Consider the following 24,733-nt stretch of genomic DNA (forward strand, 5'->3'; position numbering starts at 1 on the left):
TTGAACAGCCAAATTAGTTTGAACCGGAGTGACCAGGAGCTCCAGGAGATTGAGGAGGCTGCAGTAGCAGCACAAACTAAAGAATTGGGTAGACAGAGAGTTCAGGAGACGTGGTGGTGCTCATTCGGGGCATGTGAAGCAATGTCAACAGAGGTTGAGAGTGTTTGCTGCCACGAATGGGCTATTCGAATGCCTCTGTTACAAGTTCATGATGCTGTCGGTGAGAGGACTGAGTGCCGCTGTGTAACACAGTATGAAGGCTTTCTGCCTTTGTCAAAGTGTACACAAAGTAGCATTCTCCTTACCTCAAATAAACTGGAGGCATCAACCAAGGCCGGAAGGACCTGATGGTACACGGTCTGTTGAGTAAGTATTGTTTTTGTGTAAATTAGTATGGTGTCATAGGTGTGGGATAGCAGTATTATTTATTCTATACATTTGTTTTACAGTCAGCTCAGGTTGGTGGCATACCGAGTTGTGCTTGAATGGATGTTGAAGGGGGAAAAACTTGGAAGAGGTAAAAAGGAAGGTTCTTCACTCTGGTGTTGTTCATGCTGTAACAGTAAAATATCCAACCCAGTCTGGATCCTATGTTCGCTTCACAGAGGCAGATGATGCTTTTGCTGTGATCTAGACTAGTGTACAAATTTACTAAGTGTTACAATTTTAGTATTTTGTAAATAAGTAATTTATATTCAATAAAATAGTACTCAAATATTTAATTTAACATTTGGTTACCAAACTTTTTTTAGTTTTTAATTTGATGTTAAAAAAAATTCTACATATTTTAGGCATCACAAATGCCAGCACTCAATAAATAACCTTATGAAACCTTTATACGGTGTTGTAATGTTTTTATTTTTTTATATTGTGTTGTTTTTCTTTGTACATGTCACAATTCCACTGTTGAATAAATAATAAAGTAGTAACATAACAAAAAACAAAACAAAGACAAATTAAATGTGAAACAGGGTAAACAGTGAAATAACAACAACACTTAAAGAGAACACTGGATAATACTTTGTTAAAAGTCCTACTAAGAAACAGAATTATATGTACCAAAAAAACCTAAATTTTACTGAAGGTTTATTTTGTAAAGCTGGACTGGTGCTTTGAAATAGCCTCCTCTTTGTCAGGTTTCGGTTTCTGTGCAATATTTGCAGGTAGACTGGGAACTTTCACATGGAATCACTGGTCCTTAAATATAATTTGTAGGTCCTTCCAGCATTCCAGAACTTTATGAACCAGAGCTTCTCTAAATGTTTGCGTGGTTGGTTCGAAGAGTTTCCTGGTAACCCACTCTTTAGAGTGGGTAGGAAATACAACGTAGTACCGAAGTACGCCTAAAAAATAAGAAATATACATTAAGTAAGGGATAATGTAGAGCGAGGCAGTTGTTATAGCGAATACAACCCCGACAGGCTGATCAGAACTCCGACGCGAAGCGAAGGATGAACAGAACCGTGTCTATTGTAACGCTCTGTTTTTCATGGCAACGTTGTGTTATACTTAGCAGCAGTCTGTTATCAAGAAATAACAGACCGTATTCTACATTAGAATTCAACCAAGCCATGTAATAAGTAAGGGATAATGTACAGTGAGGCGGTTGTTATAGCAAATACAACCCCGACAGGCTGATCAGGATGAACAGTCTTGAATCAGCCTGAATGGGTTGTATTCGCTATAACAACCGCCTCGCTCTACATTATCCCGCTTATTACCTACAAAATAAATCAGTAATTTGACACAAAATATTGATAAAGGAGTTTATTAAATGCCATGTAATAATGTACTATATATTACCAGTAAAGTAAAAGTCCTGCCATATGTTTATTCCACCCATGAACTCAGCCAGCTGATTTCATTAATTAGTTCTATCTCCTGGTGTAGTGGTTTCTCTTTTGTGAAATCACTTCTCAGAGATCTTTGAAATATTAGACTTTATTTTACAACAAAGCCAAGCATCTTCTGCAGAAGGTCGCTCCAGACCTTTGCTCGGCTCACACATATATACCATACATCCTTTTCCAAAAATGGTAACACACTATTGATATTTTGAGTAAAGGTCTTGTACCATGTGACTTCTCAGAATATAATTTTCTGCTGCAAGCAACATTCCATGCCTTTTTCAGGCTTTCAAAAGTCAAATCAAAGTAACACCCAGAGAAAGTAATAGTGTATAAATATATAGCTAAATTAATTATTTTCTAAATAATAAAATCTTCTACATTCCCTCCGCTGGGGCTTATTTAAGCCCCACTTTCACTATCCTTTTCCAGAGTGTAGTTTCAAAATCCAGCCCCCTCAGTTATGCTACCTAGTGACTAAATTGAGTCACCCATTCTCCTTTCCAATAACTAGTTTATGCCACCACACTCCGGAGGAGCTTAAGAACCAAACATCTCTCTCTCCATACATTTTTCTTTCTTTCAGTTGTTTTTTCTTTTTCTTTCAATGGAGAAAGTAAAAGATTCTTCACTCCCTAATCAAAAATTAAACAATGTTATAAGCGTGAGTGAGTATTTTGTTCAGCCTTTTTTGACCCAGACACTTTGTGCATCGTAGAGGGTCACCCTTGGTGAGGGGTTAGGCTAGCACATACACCCAGGGTTTGGCTCATCAATCATCTTCCTCGTCCTCATTAGAGGCACTTGAATCAATGCCCAATGCTTGTAAAATCCATTTTTTTTTTTTTTTCAGGGCAATCCTGATAATATATACTTTGGTTGCCCTCTAAACTTATTTTTCCATTTTCTTGACATTTCAGCATTTCCAATTTGCTTAACTGTGGTTTTGACAATTAGTGATCTTAATATGGGAAGTACACCACAGAATAATAACCACCTTTCAATATTGCATCTCCAGAAAACATTCCTAATTTAGCAAACCATAGTAGTTAGTAATAAGAGTGTTAAAATGATTTATGACCATATGATTGATGGTGACCTCTTGACCTTCGGTGAACTCTTGACCTTTCCCCCCCGCCCCCGGACCACCCAAGTCGTGCCCTACTGTTGACCTTGACCCCTCCATGCCGGTGTCGCCTTTGACAATTGGTTATAATTGAATAATTGGAATGTCTATGAGCTTGTGAATATAATATGTCTATTGATTAATTTTTGAACTGTGACATGTTATAATGGAAGTTCTGAGGGTTATTTTTGAGCTCTGATATCAGGTTGGGTCTCCCGTGAGAAAAATAAGTTTTCGGTAACACTCTATTTTAAGGTGCCATTGTTACAGTGTAATTATATATTTAAGTACAGTGTAATATTAATTAACTACATGTACTTACTATAGGGTTAGGGTAGGATTAGGATTCGGTTGAGGGTTAATTGCATGTAATTAGGCATAATTTACTGTTATTACTATGGTAATTACATGTAACATATGTAACAAGAACACTGTAAAATAAAGTGTTACCAAGTTTTCTAATAATGAAATTAAGGAAAAATTAAGAAAAATTTTACAGAACATATCATGAGTATGAATCACACACACACACACACACACACACACACACACACACACACACACACACACACACACACACACACACACACACACACACACACACACACACACACACACACACACACACACACACACACGTATATTTCACATTAACTAAAGTTGAAAAACATTCTGTTCTTTTAAAAGTATATAAATGATATGAATATATCACTCGATATAAAAATAAATATCTTGCTAATTTTAGTGAAGCACAGTGCACCTATTATTTTAGTTTTAGATAAAAAATAAATAAAATCATCTTACACTTTCAGAGAGTTGAAGTAGATCCTAGCACATCATTGTCCATACAACATATGAATGTGTTTACAAAAATGCAATAAGTTTAAAGTTGTAATACAAAAGATCCTGAGTGTTTCCTGAAGTGTTTCTCTCTCACACCAGCATTTGACATTCTGAAGGGGTGTGTTTAATGAACAGGATGAGACATTGTGAATGTTTTGTTAGTGTTGAATTTATTTCAAAGTATAATCTTAAAAGTTTAAATTAGATCTTTTAAAAATAAAATATATTTTAAATTAAATTCAATGAATTACTTAAAGTCTTAATAAAAACAAATATTCTACATCGATGGACTGTGGAAAAATGACTTCAACTTAATGTATATTTTTATTTTTATGGGGGTATGTAAAATTTTAAGTGTCACAAGTCATCTCACACATGTGAAATGTTCAATATATCCTTAAGTTGTACCTGTAAGAAAAATTACCACATATCTTCAGAGAGAGAGCAACAATGAAGAGATTTAGAATCTGTGATGCCTCAGGCTGACTCCATTGACGGGATGCTTATAAGGTCCTTCTGATCACCACCACATCTTCAGAGAAAGAAGTTCCTTGACAATCATTAATGATAGCTTCACGATATAGGGTGACAGACCAGATGAGACTCTGTGCATCATGTCACAGCATATGTAATTTTAGTCTGCTAACGCCTTTCTAGAGCGAAAGTTTTGTTTGTACTAAATTTATTTCAAATCTAAATCGTAAAAGTTTAAATATGATATTTTAAATGAAAAGATTGTTTAAATTAAATCTTTAAAAGTTTTAATTCATTCGTATCTTCTATTTATCTTTTAGAAGATTACTGTAATGAGTTTGTTTAATCAGCATTTAGTCTCTCATTAGTCTAATCTCTCATTAGAGTATTAGTCCATGCACATGAAACATGTTGACACAGTCTGTAACTTTGTTTCTTTTTAAAGAAATCTGTATATATATATATATATATATATATATATATATATATATATATATATATATATATATATATATATATATATATATATATATACAATGGAAAACTCAAAAGATCTCAGGAGAATAAACATAACCACATTAAGAAGGTGACAATACCAGACAGGGAACAAAAGAAAACTCAGGCCTTAAATACATGAGGGGTAATCAGGGAGAACAGAAAGAGGCGTGATGAACTAATTAACAATCTAGGAGACTAACTAAGGAACTAAGGAAAATGGGAACCCAGAAACTAAACAGAAACAGAGGATAGTGGTAACCTCTCAACGAACATTGTAGCTACATTCAAATTTGATGTCTCCCTCTCTATGTTCAAGACCCACTGAATGTTCAGAAGATGATTATAGTCACCTCTTGCCATTTTAACCTGATGCTACACCTGCTTCACTTGTATTAGCATCTCAGAGCCAAGTATCTGCCAGTGTTACCACTGCTGCTGCATTTTGCTTATAGTGACTTGCTTGGGGAGAGTGAGCTGTCCTAACCCACCTGATCAGTACTAATTAAATGGTTTAAAGGTATCCTTCTTAATGATTCAGTGTTTACATGTCATCCAACACATACCACAGTCACTTTGTATCTGCCTACAATATCACAACATTTCACCACATGGGGAAATCATGATATAATTTCAGTAATTACTAATTTATTCATAGTATGTACAGGTGAAATTCACAGTCATAAGAGGTCGTTTTAATAAAGGCTAAGCGATATAGCTGTGGTGAAGAGAATGCAAAACAAGTATCTCCACAAAACCATACACAGTGAGAGCCATACAGAAGCCCTTAACTAATATAACATTGAGAAAAAGGTGAAAATAAAAAAAGGGGTTTAAATTTACTAAGAAATGAGAAAAAGATAGTTGGAGACACAGTTAAAAGTATACATTTTTGGTAACACTTTATTCTGATGGTCCCCTTTTGAAACATTCTGTTGACTATAAGGAACTTTGCAGCTACATGTCAACTAACTCTCATTGGAGTATTAGTAGACTCTCTACTTAATACCTGCTAACTCTTTATGGTGATGGTCCCCCAACAGACATTCTACTAACTAACTTTGCAAGTACATGTCAACTTATTCTAACCCTAAAGGCTATTCTTGATATTCTTGAGGTTATACTTGATATACTTCAAGTGAAATCGAAGAATGAACTGATGTGACGTTATATCGAACAAAATCAGGCCAAAACGAACTTCGTTTGGAGTTCGTTTTGGGAGTTCGAAACAGCTTGACAAAGCAAATTTTTCAGAAAAGTTTGCTTCAGCTGGTAAATACCTTTGTACTACCATTGGTCCATGGCAATAAAAGGTAGGTGTGCATGGAGGCTCCGCCTTCTTTCATGTGGAAATCTTTTCCTGTTAATTTCTCCTGTTCCAGACTGTTGTGGTGAGATGTGACTCGCGAGTGAAAACATGAACACGCTGGAAAGCTGCTTTTTATTAGAACATGAAGTGTTCAGAACATACTTCTGATGAAAAGAGACACTGACTGAGTTTTTCATGTTTAATATGGTAAAGCTGCTTGATTTCAAGCAATCTATTGTATAAACTGCTATAGCCGACTGAATTGCAGAACTCGTGCAAACAATAACCACGTTGCAATGATCAGATGCTTTTCTTATGCTTTATTTAAAAAATGACTGTTTTCTCAATTTTATTTTGTGTTTATTTTGTTATTGAGAGAGGTAAGCCCGCAGCACGAATTTACATATTCATCTAACTGTTGCTCTCAGCAGTGTTGGCGGCATCAGATGTTCACTAACAGTATATCACTGCTCACATATTTTAAACTTCGTTTTAACCCAAAATGAAGAACGAAAAAGAACTTTGACTTGAGAATATCAGGGCCTTAATACCCTACCAGTCTACTAATACTCTACTAACACTCTAACGTGTGTTAGTAGACATGTAGCTGCAATGTTACTTATAGTCAACAGAATGTGTTAAAGGGACTATCAAAATAAAGTGAAACAATGTACTTTCACAAGACAAAAAGGCCAAGACACACATGGAAGGTTAAGAATCAAGTTTTAGGCTGAGGGGCATCTTCCTCTGGTTTTCCTGGGTTAGAAGTAATCTTTAAAGCCATATCCTGTTTGTGTTCTTTTGCCACATCTTGTGTTCTGGTGAAACAAAAAAAAATGATTTGAATGATTTAGTTGAACTGAATAAACAGAGTATATTGTTATTGCCTATAATAAGAGTATAGAACTAAATAGCTTGACATAGGCCCACTCACACATAGAGAGAGAGAGATACATATATAAACACACACACATATACACACACGCGCGCACACACACACACGTGTGTTGATCTTCACTGACATAGTCCACATAATACATGTGTATTATTTGAAACACAACGTTAATCTGAAGTTAAACCTGCCTCCTAGTAGGTTTAATTTAAGCCTCAATTCAGTCCTTGAGTAGCTCTAGTCTAGTTACCCTAGTGTGGAACAACTGATAAGTGCAAAAAATAAATAAAATTAATTCAAGGGTCATGTGTGAGCTAAGAGTACAGTGTACTATGCTGATGATTCAATTTTCCTTACCCACACTGCACGCATCCCTTACCATACACATGTGCATATAAAGTACATTGAGCTCATACACTGTGGTAAATGGAAGCTCAAACATTCTTGCTTGATGTGCGAGTATCAATAAATTTTGTTCTCACGTCACGCAAGCAAGTTTGAGCTTCCACAAGAATCAACGAGGTTTGTTCTCACATGTCAAGTATGGGTGAGCTTCCTGTTTACCATATTTTATGTGCTCAATGTAATAAATAATTAATTAAAAAATGTATTGGTTTTTGGTCAACTGTTCTTTTTTTCATGAGCAAAAATATATTTACTGACTTTTTAAAGGGATTTAAGTAATTTATCCGTGTAGAGTTGATTTTAGAGATTACTGAGGTTAAGGGTTATGGGGTTAGAGGTCAGAAGTCATGAATCAAAGGTTATTGAAAAAGTTGACCTGGGCTCAGGAGCAGGTCGGATACTTGGCAGGACATCCCAGCTTGATGTTAAGCTGTCATGTTATGAGGAGAAACAATCATATCACCAATCACAAACCATCAAAATAATCACAGACAAACATGATCAAAGAATGTTAACGCTAAAGACAAAAACAAATACAAGACAAACTACATTCTAATAATTAAGTTAAATCAGTTTTTAATGAATGAAATCGACTCGGTTACTAACGTAACCTCGGTTCCCTGAGAGGAGGGAACGAGTATTGCGTAAGTAGCTTACGCTATGGGAAAACTCCTTTTCTCGAGAATATTGAAGTCTTTATGTAAAACGCATTGCAGCTGCACAGCTGACAGCAATGAACGAAGGCAGCTCGGTCATTGGCTGTGCTGCGGCAACTTGCTCGAACCAATGACGGGGCGACTCTGAATGCGCGACCAATGAGCGCGCTTCGCGCCCGCGCGCGTCAGAGCCCGCCAAGATGGGCGTGGCCAAGAGCTATATATTGGGCGCCCCGTCATGAGAGTTCTTTAGGTTAAAACGACTGAAGCGAACTAACCAAGCACAAGCACGGCAGCTTACGCAATACTCGTTCCCTCCTCTCAGGGAACCGAGGTTACGTTAGTAACCGAGTCGTTCCCTTTCGAGAGGTCTCTCCTATTGCGTAAGTAGCTTACGCTATGGGAACACCATGCAAAACGCCGTGCGTGCTGAACTTCGCCTTATGATAGCCAGAGGCAGGTGCCTGAGCTAAAAAAGCAAAGTTATCATCCAACTAGCCGGCAGAGGCGAGCTTTATATGTGGGAAAGAATACAGAGCGGCTAGAAGGCGCTCAGTGTGACACAAGCACATACATAATCTAGATATGAACTCGTAGTTCAACTAGCATCATGCTGATAGTACATTGGAATGCAGTGTCGGGACCTGTAGGTTGTAGAACCTGATAAATGTGGACGGTGAGGCCCAGCCTGCCGCCGCACAAATATCCTCGATCGGTATCCCGCTCGACCATGCCCAGGAAGAAGCCACACTCCTGGTGGAGTGTGCTTTGACTCCCCAGGGGCATTGAAGTCCCTTAGCTTCATAAGCCAGCGCTATAGCTTCAACTATCCAGTGAGAGATTCTCTGCTTTGAAACGGCGGAACCTTTCGTACGGCCGCCAAAGCATACAAACAGTTGTTCTGTCTGTCTGAATAGGGCAGAACGCTCCAAATACACTCTGAGAGCCCTAACGGGGCAGAGTAGATTAGCGTCGTGTTCGTCTGCTGGGGACGATAGCGCAGTTAGGGAGATAACCTGTGCTCTGAAGGGAGTGGTGAGCACTTTAGGAATATACCCATGTTTCGGTCTAAGGACGACCCTGCAGTCGTTAGGTCCGAATTCTAGGCAGGCAGCGCTTGTCGAAAGCGCGTGCAGGTCGCCCACTCTCTTGACCGAGGCGAGTGCCAGCAAGAGCGCAGTCTTGAGCGAGAGCTGTTTAAGGTGCACGGTTCGGAGTGGTTCGAACGGAGGCCCTTTAAGAGCGTCTAGGACAGTAGCTAGGTCCCAGATCGGCACTGAGGGGGGGCGTGAAGGGTTCATCCTCCTAGCGCCCCTTAGGAAACGAATAATTAGGTCGTTTCTTCCCAATGGACGTTCCATTACAGGGTCGTGTGATGCTGTGATGGCCGCCACATATACTTTGAGCGTGGAGGGGGCGCGGCCCGCCTCCAGAAGCCCTTGTAGAAAAGCGAGTACGTTCGTAATCTCGCATGTTTCAGGGTTCAGGCCCTTGGCATTACACCAGACACTGAACACTTTCCATTTCTGGGCATATAAGCGTCTCGTGGAGGGCGCCCGCGCCTCAGCGATGGTTTTTAGTGCTCCGCTCGTGAGGTTCCTGGGAACCCGTTGAGGGGCCATGCATGAAGGGCCCACAGATCGGGGCGGGGATGAAATATCATCCCGTTGGCCTGACTGAGGAGGTCTGGCCTCAGTGGAATCGGCCGTGGTGCAGATTGCATTTGCATCAGATCTGGAAACCATGTTTGGTTCTTCCAGAGTGGGGCTATCAGCAGCACTGCGTTTTTCTCCTCTCTGACCCGACTGATGACCTGCGGTAGCATCGCGATCGGGGGAAAGGCATACAAGGGACGGCTCGGCCAGCTCTGGGCGAGCGCATCCATGCTTTTCGTGAAGAAAAGAGGGCAGTGCGCGTTCTCCTTGGAGGCGAAGAGGTCGATCTCCGCTTTGCCAAAGGTTTTCCATAACCAGTGAATCGTCAGCGGGTTGAGAGCCCATTCTCCTGGGAGAATTTTGTCTCTGGATAGCATGTCCGCCCCCTGGTTCAGGGCACCTGGCATATGCGCTGCTCTCAGCGAGCGCAAGTTGTGCTGGGACCATAAAATGAGTCTCCTGGCCATTGAATGCATGGAGCTCGACCTGAGTCCACCCTGGCGATTTATGTACGATACTACCGTCATGTTGTCCGTTCGGACCAAGACGTGTTCGTTTCTCAGCTGTGGGAGCAGGGCTCTGAGAGCCAAAGCGACCGCTTTCATTTCCAGACAGTTTATGTGTAGGCGCTTCTCCGGGGTTGACCAAAAGCCGGAGACAGGCCTGCCCTCGTAAAGGGCCCCCCAACCTATTTTGGAGGCATCTGTCGTTATCATCTTTCTCCTTGTGTTCACACCCAGACTCACGCCTGACTGGTACCAGTCGGCGGCTTTCCAGTGCGTCAGGGCTTTTATACAGCCGTGGTTCGCTCTGATTAAAAGGTGGCCCGAACGCCACGCGTGAGTAGGGACGCGGCTCTTGAGCCAGCGTTGGAGAGGGCGCATATGCAACAATCCTAGCTGGAGTACGGCCGATGCTGAGGCCATGAGACCGAGCATCCTCTGAAACCGCTTGACGGGGGCGAGCGCGCCCGCCCTGAATGATGTTGCAAGGCGCCGGATGGTGAGCGCGCGCTCTGATGAGAGACGCGCTGTCATTTGCTTCGAGTCTAGAACTATTCCCAGGAAAGAAATCCTCTGGCTGGGAGATAGTATGCTTTTTGCTAAATTGATTCTTAGACCCAGGCATTCTAAATGGCTGATAATCCAAGATCTGTGTGTAATTAACTGACTCTCTGATTGTGCTAGAATCAGCCAATCGTCGAGATAATTCAGTATTCGCACTCCCCTTCGCCTTAGGGGGGAAAGTGCTGCATCCATACATTTCGTGAATGTACGGGGAGCCAGGGACAGGCCGAACGGAAGTACTGTGTACTGGTACGACTGTCCCTCGAAAGCGAATCTCAGAAACGGCCTGTGATGAGGCGCTATTGGAATGTGAAAGTAAGCATCTTTCAGATCCACTGAGAGAAACCAATCTCCTGGGCGTACTTGCGCGAGGATATGCTTGGTTGTTAACATTCTGAACGAGCGAATCATTAGTGCTTTGTTCAGGTGTCTGAGATCTAGGATGGGGCGGAGACCGCCATCCTTTTTCGGGACGAGAAAATAGCGGCTGTAAAAACCTGCCTCGCTCAGAGAGGGGGGAACAGTTTCCACAGCGCCCTTTTCTATTAGTTTGCGCACCCCGGTGCGTAGAACATGTGAGCACTCTTTTCTCACTTTCGTCTCGACCACAGTCGTAAAACGTGGTGGTCTGCGAGCGAACTGGAGCGAGTATCCGTGCTTTACTATATTCAATACCCATTTCGGCATATCTGGAATATTTTCCCATGCCGCTGCGTGTACAGATATGGGCTGAATACAGGCTAGGGGCGGGCCGCTGTGACGCAGGGACCCGGCCAGCGAATCGCCTGAGCTCATAGCTCTCAGAGGCGCGGGCGCGCGCTGAGCAGCTGAGTGAATGGGCGCGTGTGTGATTACAGCAGCGCGCGCTGTGTCTGTAAAACTCGCAGCCTGGGCTGGGGTTGTGTTTGACACTGTAAGGACAGTGTTTATAAGTGGGGGTGCATAAACAGTGGTAGGCACACGCGTCACTTTTATAATGTTTCCCGCTTTTACTGGGGATGAATTTATAACTGTGTGAACAGTGCTTGTGTGTAGTGGTGCGTACATGACCGTAGGCACGTGATCTACATTCATGGGGTGCGCAGCTTGAGCTGGGAATGAATTTGGCACTGTTTTGACAGTATCTGGGAATGCACACTTTGTGGACATGTGAACCCTTAGTGACACAGACAGAAAAAGACTCTTTTTGTGTTTTCTGTGCGTCGCCGTAAAAACGGCGTTTGTTTGCAGGTGAGCGAGCTCTGTGACTGGCCCATTGACTGCTGTATGAACATATCCAGCCGCCTGTAAGGGGACTGGGTAATGCTTGAGCTTTTGCAGAGAGAGTGGTCCGGCTTTTGCGAGACACGCACTCTCTCTTTTCATTCTTGTGGCTAGGACGGCTTTCGAGGCTCGGGGTTCAGCACAATCTTGGGCCGAGGACCCCGTCGCTCAGAAGGCGGCTTGCGGTTGTGAGAGCGCGAGCGGCGTCGAGCGTCAGGCTGAGGCGCGGGCTGGGGGCTGTTCTAGCCCGCTGCGGCTGCGGCGGCCTCTGTCTGCTCTGCGATGAGCTGGAGCGCTTGGGCAGGAAATGCCGCATAGCTTGTGAAGCATTCTGGGCCTCAGTGAAGCGTTCGGCGAAACCCTTAACCGCCGGTCCAAACAGCCCGCTGGTGGAGATAGGCGCGTCGAGAAATGGCGCCTTATCCGCGTCCTTCATCTCAGTCAGAGTCAACCACAGATGGCGCTCGAGAACAGTCAAATTAGCCATGGCACGGCCGATAGACTGGGCGGTGGCCTTCGTGGCTCGCAGGGCTATGTCAGTCGCGCTGCGTAGGTCCTTAAAGGCTTCGGGTTCGGGGCCAGACTCGTCCATAGAGCGGAGAAGCTTGGCTTGGAACACTTGAAGTACCGCCATAGAGTGAAGCGCTGATGCAGCTTGGCCGGCGGCGGCGTAGGCGCGACCGGCGAGAGCTGAAGTAGTGCGGCAGGGCTTCGAGGGGTGGGAAGCTTTGGCTTTCCATCCGGTGGTGGAGGGCGGGCAGAGATGATTGGCCACGGCCTCCTCGAGGGGCGGTGTTCCCTCGTAGCCTCTTTCCTTCGCGCCGTCCACAGAGGAGAGCGAGGAAGAAAAAGAAGGCTTTAGGCGCGCAGAGTGGGGGGCTTTCCACGACTTGGTGAGTTCGTCGTGAACTTCCGGGAAGAAGGGAGAAGGCCTTTGCCGAGGGGCCTGCTGGCGCCCCTGCAGAAACCACTCATCCAGTCGGCTCCGGGTTGGTTCTTCGGGAGAAGACCAATCGAGCCCGAGGTCTTCCACGGCCTTAGAGAGAACACGGATAATCTCGCTATCCATGTTGGAGCCCCCGCTCGCGCTAGCTAGCGTCGACGGGGCGGGGTCGAGAGTGGAGCCCGGCCAGTCGTCCGATGCAGCGTCGATTGACAAGCTGTCATCCATTCCCCCGTCGTCCTCGGACGCGCCGAAAGTCACAAGGCCCACCGCTCTGCTAGAGGGGTGTGGGTCCGGCTGGGTGAACTGAACCGGCGGTGGGGAAGGCAAGAGCGGCGGTGAAGCACGCGGAGACTGGCTCGGCGTGACGTCACTGAGCTCAGGTTCAGGAAGCCTCTGTGAGCGGCGCTTTTTCTTAGTGCGCGGCTCGAACAGAGGGATGGCGGCGATGGGCTCGCTCACGGCGAAAGCGGCGAGGCGAGCCCGCAGTGCGGAGAGACCCAGGTCGTCACATTCGGGGCATCCGCCCTTGGTCAAAGCAGCTTCTGCGTGGTCCCGGCCCAGGCAGCGAGCGCAGATGATGTGACGATCCCCGTCCGGGAGAAGGTCTCTGCACGACGCGCAGGAAGGCATTTGAAACAACGCCTTGGAAAATTTGCTCTTTTACAAGTGTCGCAGAGCGAACAGATGTAAATACTTGCGTGAGCAGTACGCCGGATGGCTCAGTAGGATCGCGTTAGAAGGCGGCTGAAGGTGCCGACGTCCTCGTAGCAAATCCCGCTGGTATGCTTTTCGACGGCGAAGCTTCAATAATCCGGAGGATCCAGCGAAGAAGGTGTTCGCTGAAGGAGATTAAATCTAAAGAACTCTCATGACGGGGCGCCCAATATATAGCTCTTGGCCACGCCCATCTTGGCGGGCTCTGACGCGCGCGGGCGCGAAGCGCGCTCATTGGTCGCGCATTCAGAGTCGCCCCGTCATTGGTTCGAGCAAGTTGCCGCAGCACAGCCAATGACCGAGCTGCCTTCGTTCATTGCTGTCAGCTGTGCAGCTGCAATGCGTTTTACATAAAGACTTCAATATTCTCGAGAAAAGGAGTTTTCCCATAGCGTAAGCTACTTACGCAATAGGAGAGACCTCTCGAAAGGGAACCAAATCAGCTGTGGGATCTTTTTTTACCACACTATTTTCAGTAAATGTTACTATTGAACAGTTTCAAATTGCTTTAGGCTGAATGTTTAAAAATGGGATGCAAACTGTGTTTGGGTATATTGATCTCTGTGGGTTATTTTAACTTGTATTAAAGTAGCTAGTTTGTAAGTACCAAGATAGCAAGGTGGCATTGATACAATGTTGAGTTGCCTTTTGAATCGAAGTCAATGCCAGGTCATGGCTTGAAGCTATGGGAATGCTTCGTGAACCAGTGAAGCACGTGTTTACACACTGCAATCCGCAACTGGCTGAACGTAATGACATAGCGATGTTGCATAGTACATCACTAAAAGCCATAAATAGCCCCCAGACTAGGGATGTGATGGTAAGGAAATCTTACCACCGATTAATCGACTTGTGACAACACCAGAGGGAGGGGGTGCGGAGAGTGAGCGGAGCAGAGCGAGCATTTTCAGTTTATTCATATGGAGGTTGTGCTTCATGCTCATGTGCGAGGAATGATTTGAAATCTGCGACTGTCAGTTGGCTCATGTTGAATTGAGGAGACGCATTGAGTTTTTAATTGTTTTGTCTGTTCTCTAACTGAACTAAATCATTTTATTACTATAAAAATTACTATTTGCTGTGGGCAAGTGATGTAATCGGTGTGTGGCTGAACACTGTGTATCACCGGTCAAGTAAAGTCAAGTCACCTTTATTTATATAGCGCTTTTTTGCAATACAGCGGTAACACAGACTACTGCAGCAAGCCTACCCCAGACCAGCGTGTCGTCAGCTTTGTCTTCAAATGAAATATGATCTTAAAGGAAAAGGAACTGGATGAAATATTTGAATGCTACCGATCCACAATATGATTTTTGACTTGTGATGCAGCCTGAATCACAATCAAATTGTGTTGGTTCATTTGACTTGACTTTAGAAGCTGCATGTTTCCTGTTTAGAAGCACGTGTTTCCTGTTGAATGTGTGATTTGTCTATCATAAGTCAGGAGGTAGTTTCCAACATGTCAGGCTCTAATGGCGCTTTCCACTGCATGGTATGGCTCGACACGCTTTACTTAGGCTCTGTTGTGAGATTGTCTTTTGTCCAGGTGAAGCTACCGTAGTTCTGGGTATGCTAACCACGAGAGTCGAACGCATAACTTATGCTATTCTGTACTAGACGAATAAAACGATCTTAATCAAGACCACGACCCGTGTCTTGCTTCATATCATGACATGGTGTCAGAATTAAGGATTTCACGCCGACATTAAGAGCAAGATGGCAAAGTTTGGACCTCCCGAGCCGTTTGATTTCTCGCAGCCAGCGGAGTGGCTTACATGGCGGCAGAGATTCTCCCGGTTTAGAGTCGCATCGAAACTCGACAAAGAGAGCAGCGAAGTGCAGGTGAACTCGCTCTTGTACTCGATGGGGAGAGATGCTGAACCTATTTACGGCTCGTTTGTGTTTCCCACGGCAACCGAGGCCATGCCACAGCCAGAATATGAGTTTAATCTAGTGATGCAGAAGTTTGATGAGCACTTTGTCCCGAAAAGAAACGTCATCCACGATCGCGCCTGTTTTCATAAACGCGGCCAAAGGGCCGGTGAGACAGTTGAAGCTTTCGTGCGGAGCCTGTACGAGCTCGCGCAGCACTGCGAGTTCGGTGCGGGGAAGGACGAGCAGATCCGGGACCGGATCGTCATAGGAATAATGGACAAAGAGGTTTCACAAAAACTCCAGCTAGAGGCGGACCTGACTCTGGAGAGAGCCATCCAGCTTGCACGGCAAAGTGAACAAGTGAAACAACAAAGTGCAGAGCGTGTGGAAACTACAGTGAATGAGGTGAGACACAAACAGTACAATAGCACAAGGAGGAGCTATGATAAACCGCGGCAGGGACAAGGACAGAAATACAGTGAGAATAAACTGAACTGTCAGAGATGCAACAGGATGCATGAAAAAAAAGAAAGCTGTCCAGCCCGTAACAAAAGGTGCAGAAAGTGCAATAAAATCGGACATTTTGAGGCTGTGTGTAAATCCAAAATGCTGAAAGAGGTCAGAGCAGAGGCTGCTATGGATTCAGACGAGGATTCATTTTTTATTGGAGAACTATTCCTGAGAGCAACCACAAAGTCAAAGCCAAATATCATTGAGGAGTCAAACCCGGATACTGACTGGGATGTAGAGTTACTAGTGAATGGCAGTCCGGTGGATTTTAAAATTGACACAGGTGCTGATACCACCGTTATGACTGATGCGACTTTCAGCAAACTACGTCAAAAACCAAAACTGAACAAGTCCAGGCCAACAGTGTACAGCCCTGGCGGGAAAGTCCAATGCGTGGGTAAGTTCCTTGCCACCACTACATACAAAGGCCAGAAATACCAATACTGGATTACAGTCATAAAAGGACAGTATGTTAGTAACTTGTTGGGCAAGGCAGTGGCAAAGCGTATGGGGCTGGTAGCAAGAGTCAATGCTATCACGAGTGACTTAATAAGCGATGTGTTCGGGGAAATAGGACTACTGAACTGCGAGCCTGTTAAGATCAAGCTGACTGAGGAAGCAGTCCCATACAGCGTCAACACGCCACGCAGAATTCCGTTTCCGCTCCTTCCAAAGGTGGAGAAAGAGCTAAAGCGTATGCTGAGCCTCGAGATCATTGAGGAAGTTACAGAGCCGACGGACTGGTGTGCTCCAATGGTGCCCGCTCCAAAACGCAACAAGGACGAGGTCAGAGTGTGTGTGGATTTGAAACGCTTGAACAAGGGAGTGAAGCGCGAACGTTACATTTTGCCCACACTGGATGATATAACACCTAAGCTAGCAGGAGCCAAGGTTTTCTCCACTCTGGATGCCTCTAGCGGGTTCTGGCAAATTCCATTGGACCCCAGCTGCCAAAGGTTGACAACCTTCATTACCCCAATGGGCCGGTTTTGCTTCAAACGTCTACCGTTTGGGATTACATCAGCGCCTGAGATTTTCCAGCGGCTGATGACCGACCTGCTCAAAGGCCTAGAAGGGACTGTAGTTGTGATGGATGATATCCTGGTTTACGGATCTACAACAGAGGAGCATGACCGCCATCTCGATGCGGTGTTGCGGACGGTTAAGGCGTCGGGTCTCAAGCTCAACAGGGCCAAGTGTCACTTTGGAAAGACTGAACTGCAGTTCTTTGGACACATCATTAGTGCGGATGGTGTGAAGCCTGATGAGAGCAAAGTGGAGGCTATCGCTCAGATGTCCAGCCCCTCCAATGTGGAGCAGCTGCGGCAGGTACTCGGACTGGTTAACTATGTTGGAAAATTCCTGCCAGGCCTGTCTACAGTTTTGCATCCACTCACTAACCTGCTCAAGAAAGAGACTACGTGGGTTTGGGGAGAACCTCAGGAGCAAGCATTTAACAAAGCAAAAGCTATGCTCATGGCTGCACCAGCCCTTTGTTATTACGACGCCAACAAACCAACAGTGGTCAGTGCCGATGCCAGCAGTTATGGCCTTGGTGCTGCCCTGTTGCAAGACCACGATGGAGAGCTGCGGCCAGTTGCCTTTTGCTCGCGCACACTCACGGATGCGGAGAAGAGGTATTCGCAGATCGAAAAGGAGTGTCTGGCATCTGTTTGGGCCTGTGAACGTTTCGCCCGCTACATCCAAGGTATGGGCTGGGTCCGTTTACAAACTGACCACAAGCCGCTGGTGCCATTGATCAACTCATACGATCTGGACAAAACGCCACTACGATGTCAGAGACTGCTTATGCGCCTCATGCGTTTCAACGTCACTGCTGAACATGTTCCCGGTAAGCAGCTAGTAGTCGCAGATACACTCTCCAGACATCCACTGAAAGACAGTTACGTGCCTGAAACAGAAACGGAAGTAAAGGCATATGTGAACACTATGGTGGCTAGCAAACCAATCAAGTCACCCAAGCTCGAGGAAATTCGCAGAGTCACACAAAGCGATGCTGAACTTCAAAAAATAATCACATTCATCAGAAAGGGGTGGCCTCGCAAAATGACGGAGGGATCACCACTGTGTGGATACTATGCAGCCAGAAGTCACTTATCAGAGTCGGACAGTCTGGTCCTATACCACGACCGCATAGTAGTTCCAGCAGTACTCAGAGCAGGGGTCCTGGACCAACTGCACGAAGGTCACCAGGGCCTCACCAAGTGTCGGGAGAGAGCCAAGTTGACAGTTTGGTGGCCAAACATCGGAGCACAGATCACAAACAAAGTGAAATCATGTGACTTTTGCAGAGAGCACAAACCTACACAAAGACGTGAACCACTGTTAACCACTCCCCTGCCCAGTGGCCCATGGCAAAGGATTGCTGTGGACCTGTTCGAGTTAGAGGGTAAGACTTTTCTTGTCGCTGTTGATTACTTCTCTAGAGACATTGAGATTGCTTCCCTCACCACCATTACCAGCAAGCAGGTTGTTAATAAGCTCAAGCACATTTTTGTGAGATGGGGCATCCCGCTAGAACTGGTCAGTGACAACGGGCCACAGTTCACATCAGCAGAGTTCCAAGACTTCAAACAGAGGTATGGTTTTACTCACATCACCTCCAGCCCACATTACCCACAGTCGAACGGAGCTGCAGAAAGGGCTGTTCAGACTGCCAAGTACATCCTCAAACAGCCGGACCCCTGCTTGGCCCTTATGGGTTATCGCTCTACACCAATCGCAGCAACAGGTGAAAGTCCAGCACAGCTCATGACTGGTAGACAAATCCGTACTACTGTTCCGGTTCTAGAAAAGACATTGCTGCCACGTCCATTCAACCCAGATCAAGTCTACATGAAGGACGCAGCAGCGAAAAGTTCATACAGATTCTACTACGACCGCAGTCATTCGGCACGCGCGCTCCCTGAACTTCACCCTGGTCAAACTGTTAGAGTGAAGCTCGATGGGGAGAAGGGATGGACAACACCTGCCAGGGTCATCAGTAAGTCCAAGGAACCGAGATCCTACCTCGTGGAGATGGCCAATGGGAATGTGACCCGTCGGAACAGACGTCACCTCCAGACTGTTCCTGAGACCGAACCTCCTGCTGAACAGCAATGTGCTCAGTCTACGGCGTCTCAGCAGGACAGCGATTCCCCACCGACAGATGTGACGGCGCCGCCGGAATCACCAGTGAGCCAGCTACCAGCAGGACCTTCCTCAGGGCCTCCCCTTCCACCATCTACTCCTGTGAGAAGAACCTCCAGGGGCCGTGAGATAAAGGTGCCTCTTAGGTTGCGAGACTGATGATGTTCAAAAAGGGCAGAATAACCCCTTACGGGACTGAGGGTAGTCTACCCCTGTGACGTCCTGCACCGTTCTGAGACTATTCGCTAACAATGGAACAAAAGGAAGATGTTATTTGATAACAAAGTTAACATAGTGTTGCATTTATTTTGTTATATTGTTTAAGGAAATTTAAGGTTTAATTAATATTGCAAAATGCAGATGTTTAGGATCTTGTTATTGCTAACTTCCAAAAGGGGGAGATGTTGTGAGATTGTCTTTTGTCCAGGTGAAGCTACCGTAGTTCTGGGTATGCTAACCACGAGAGTCGAACGCATAACTTATGCTATTCTGTACTAGACGAATAAAACGATCTTAATCAAGACCACGACCCGTGTCTTGCTTCATATCATGACAGGCTCGATTTGCTTTTCCACTGCAGTTTAGTACCGCCTCAAAGAGGGTGGGATTACAGACTGATCGTTATAGTTGCGGCAAATCCAATGATGCTGGTAGTGACGATTCTCACTGAGCAATCAGTTATCTGCAGTGTTTACTCATCACATTTGAGTATTGGTATGGCTCGCTTGGAACCTCAACCGATTGTGTACTAAAAAAAGTATGAGTTACTATGTTCTGTACACAGTGTAAAACCCCCCAAAAGTGAGCTGTACCGAGCCATACCATGCAGTGGAAAAGCGCCTGAAAGCGCCAAAGTAATGGTCTCATTATTTGATACAGAAGGATACTTCCCTTTTAAAGAAGGGCGTGTTAGAACTAAACTGATGGTTTGCTCAAGGCTGTTGAACTGCTGAATTTCAAACAATGCTATAACTTCTTGCTTTCCTATATTCTGTTTCAGTTCTCTTTCCCTTGGTACACTGCATGTAAGTATGTGTATATTAAAGTAGTTTAAATGTTTAGTCTAGTTAATAAAGTCTTGTTCATATCACACGTAAAGTTGTCCGTGTCTCAAGCTCATATCTGGAGTCACTAATCATATCGATTTTGACTACTTGCTCTTAGTAGTACTTAGTAAGAAAGACATTTCCCATGCCCCGGAAATGTACATTTCTATTAATTAATTAATAACCAATATTGAGGGTTCACAGGATGAACTGAGTAATTGGTTTTAATGTTAATGTAGCTACATCAAGTTAATCCGAATAACTGACCCAAATATAAATAATCAATTATAAGAAGTTAGGATTGGTTATTAATATTTCATAGAGCTAATTTGCTACACAACACATAACACTACCATGCTATGCTACTACGTTGCTATGTTATCACGTTCAGCCAGTCACAGATTAGCGTGTTTAAACACGTGCTTCAGACATTGGCTCACGCAAATCCTTCCCATAGTGCCAAGCCATGACGCGGCATCTCATTCCCCTCTCAGGGAACCGGGTTAACCTGAGACATTTTCATTTAAACCATCATTTTGTTTGAGAATGACATTTCAATGTTTAAAGTTTGTTGGACAGCATTGAAATGTTGATTAAAGCTGACCGCACACATTTGTTGAGAAAGGGATATTGAACTAACATTTATTTGTTGTTGATGTCCACAAGATCGTGTACGTAGGGCGGCATTTAACTCCACTTTTAGACATAAACTCGCCAACTTCCCTAAGTACATCCCCTCGGGGTAATCCTCGTCGACATTTTGAAATGCATTCAACTTTGTCAAGTGGACAAGGGAAGCTTATTTGGAGAGACCCTCAACCCCTCGATTTTGACCGAGGGAGCGAGTCTACTCATATATACACTTCAGGCAGATCCATAGACCACAATGCTCACACTTAAGTAAGGGCTTAGGGTGTCCCATTTAAACTCATTGCAAGGATTGCTTCCCCTTTCCTGTTTAGTTCTTGTTTGCCTTTGTTTCTGTAGATGGCTTTTTCTCAATTCCAGGAACGCAAAGAACTAGGCTTGGGCGGTATCCAAATTTTGATACCGTCAAACCTCCTCCCTATTTTACCGGGGTATACGGTATTACCGTGACTAATTAAAAATTATGACATAAGGCTCAGACAGCGTCACCAAACTGTTGGCTTGTGTCTACACCGTTCAGAAACTGAATACCAGATCGGGCATAAAAAACACACAACAAAAAATCAAGGCCAACCCGTGCACGTTGTGTCTGATCCTGGCTGACGGCATTAAATGTAATATGAGCCGTACGTAGCCCTATTTAGACTCGACTATTTTTAATACGTGGGCCGTTATAATATGGTGGCGCCAAATAATTGTTTAACCCAGGTGCTGAGGGGGTGGTAGATATAAATACTATTTATAAATGAGCAAAAATGGGACAATTAATAATATTTAATTATTTTAATTATGACAATTGTATTCATTTTATTAATTCATTTAAATTAAATTAACAAGCAACAAGCAAGAAGTGCATTTGTAAATCCGGTGACACGCGTCCATTGATTTTTATTAATACAACTTTTCTGTCAGTGCTGCAAAGATTAAGTTGACGATCGCCATCTACTAGTGGACGCGCATATATAGAGAGAAATGCAAATCATGGATTACATAATCAGAAGGTATAGGCTAGTCTTTTTCTTTTCGTTTTGAATTGTTTCGTTTAAAGAAATTGACGATTCATATCTCCGTAGTGAACGCGCGTATAGAGAGAAATGCACATCCTGGATTAATCAGAGAGTATGCTGCCTATATTTCTTTTCCTTTTGAATTGTTTCGTTTAAAGAAATTGACGAATCGCCATCTCCATAGTGAACGATAGAGAGAAATGCACATCATGGATTAAATAATCAGAGAGTAGGCTAGCCGATTTCTTTTCGTTTGGAATAGTTTCGTTTAATTTGATGATCGCCATTTCCGTATAGAACGCGCATAGAGAGAAATGCACATCATGGATTAATAATCAGCGAGTGGCCTATTTCTTTTCGGTTTGAATGGTTTCGTTTAATGAAATTTCAAGCTTTATTTAGATATCTGTCATGTCTGTGAGACATACACTGAGTTTCGGTTAATTTATGATGAGATTTCAATGCAAGTGACCGCGGCGCGCCAGCGCACAATCATGTCATGATTATGTTGTCTGCTATATTTGATTCTTATTTATTATTGGTTGATAAAAAAATGTAAAAAAAAATTAGGATACAATTTATACAAAACGAAATTCACTTTAAAGAAAGGCCTTTTACAAAATGAAACTTAATTAAGTGGTCAATGTCTGACTCCCGATGCATCCCATCCTACTCGTGCTGTTCAGTTTTCATTATCAACGTAAAAAAAAACATTATAATATTTTAACAAATATAAACGAATGCGCTTATTTAATGAATTCGGGGCAAAATGCATCCTCGCAGCAGTGAGTGGGTGGTTGTTTCGGAGATGCGACATTAGGTTAGAGGTGTTTCCATCTCTCGCGGTCACCTTTTTATTGCAACATTTACAAATTGCCTATGTCAGTATTTACCGCCTCTCCCTTCTCTCTCTCTCTCTCTCCTCCACACTGTCACTTGATGGCAACTACATAAGCATTTTTAGGCATTGAATAAATTATATTTATTTATTATATATAAGTGCCGGTAATGACGGTATTGAAACTGATACCGTTGCTATTTTAAGACCCCGCGGTATAGGATATTACCGAAATACCGCCCAACTCTACAAAGAACGGACTTATGTTCTCGTTGAGACCGGTCTTGCCAGGCGACCTTAGGCCAAAGAACGCATTTTTGTGAGAATTGAGATATACTACGATATTGCTGCTTAAGTGACCATCTCAGCAAATAGCGATTAATGATCAACGCACAATAAATACAACATAACACCACAAACAAATGTCACAACCTATTAAACATTTCTTTCATATTATTATAGACATTGTTTTCATATAAGTTTATGTCTTTTTTATCTTACCGTGTGTATTTATGAAAATGAGTAGCCTGTGTTACCTATGTTTGTCAATGTTCTTTTTTGATGATTCTTTTTAATATGCCAATAAAAATACTGCAGCTTTTTTAAGGTCTTTATCACTTTATTAAAATTAAGCAAAAGAGATGACAAATGTTTACTTTTACGAGCTGTCACATATTTCAATGTATGCGCGCTGTCTGTGCGTGATGTGCGTCAGGACATTCAAAGACAGCGCGCCAGAATCCAGTTTTCTTTCTCGCTTGAATAATAACACGCAACATTTATGCCAAAATTTCCGTTTTGTCAATTGTATCTTCACAAGAACAGTCTTTAACCAGTTAAATAAAATCTTAAATGAAAATCAAGAGTAAATGAGAAAATGAAATGCGGAAGATCCTGTCATCAGTGACAGATCTTAAAGGGACAGCAGCCAATTCTGTCTATCAGTAAAGTTAACCAAAGAACAAAGGGAACAGAGCAAATCACTCACTGATCTTGACTAAAGAACGTTTGTAGCTTTAATAAGGATTAATCTATATTTAATTTATAATGTATGCAGTGCAGACTATTTGATAACCTTATTCAATTTCTGTATATTTCGCACCTGTTAGACAGGAAGGGAACAGGTAAATATGACATTTATTATGGGTTTATGTGAGGATTGTTTAAAGTTCACAAATTAAAAGTTGTTATATTTTTGAAGCCTAATAAATGTTTCAAATTTGGGGGGGGGAATCATTTTCATCAGAAGCTATATTAATTTCAGTGATACTGGCCTTCATACATAAAAATATGCTTTTAAACAATTATTTAAAATATACTGTTTATGTTTTTTTTACAGTGGAAATTGGGTTTCACATAATTTCAATTTTATTTACACACAAAACATTAATGGTAAAATATTTTGACTTTATAAAATGATTCTCTCAAGTCTTGGCAATCGGCCCCTATTAAACAATAAACAAGAAAGAAATCTTTTTGTTATACATAGTTTAGTAGCCTACAGTTATTTTTGGCAGAATTTATCATTATAATCAACTTAATTATTTCCTGGATTTTGTATCACCATAGTCCGCAGATGTATGTAAATGCAGGAAATGGGATTCAAATCGAAAAAATGTTCCCCCATTTTGTGTCCCCCCCACTTCTCAAACCGAAGTTACACCCTTGGTTGAAAATGTCTGCTAAATCATCCATTATTCCGTTTGCATATAAGAGCCACAAAGTAGAATTCATTTGCAGTAAGACTGTAAAAAGCAAACACTCTGCGACATGTAAATTCTGGGGTACTTCAATTACCGAAGAAAAGGGAACAACTTCCAATTTTCATTGTCATGTGGAGCGAAAGCACAAAGAAATGTAAGATTAAGAACTCATAATTTCTGTAATTTTCATAAAATTTATAGCATTTTGACAGGTAATGCGTAGTTAGTTCGGTGTAGAAGTCTGCAAGGGATTACTTTTAGGGA

The 24,733-nt window shown here is 43.3% G+C and overlaps 1 protein-coding gene across 2 annotated transcripts in view; it reads right to left on the minus strand.

Moving 5' to 3' along the window:
• Positions 1-5,413: 5,413 nt before the first annotated feature.
• The window catches only part of ca14 (carbonic anhydrase XIV), an 80,840-nt gene continuing 61,520 nt past the window's right edge, over positions 5,414-24,733 (minus strand). The window contains exons 11-12 of one of the 2 annotated variants that reach the window (XM_077207410.1): positions 7,768-7,821; positions 5,414-6,912 (exon numbers count right to left, since the gene is read on the minus strand). In XM_077207410.1, coding sequence (XP_077063525.1) covers positions 6,813-6,912; positions 7,768-7,821 — 154 coding nt within the window. In that variant the 3' untranslated portion in view covers positions 5,414-6,812. The remainder of the gene's footprint in view (positions 6,913-7,767; positions 7,822-24,733) is intronic. The other variant, XM_077207418.1, reaches the window with a different exon arrangement.

This window comes from Siphateles boraxobius, unplaced genomic scaffold, assembly GCF_051911475.1.
Source record: "Siphateles boraxobius isolate OS27281-9 unplaced genomic scaffold, OSU_SipBor_1 12, whole genome shotgun sequence".
Lineage (NCBI taxonomy): Eukaryota > Metazoa > Chordata > Actinopteri > Cypriniformes > Leuciscidae > Siphateles > Siphateles boraxobius.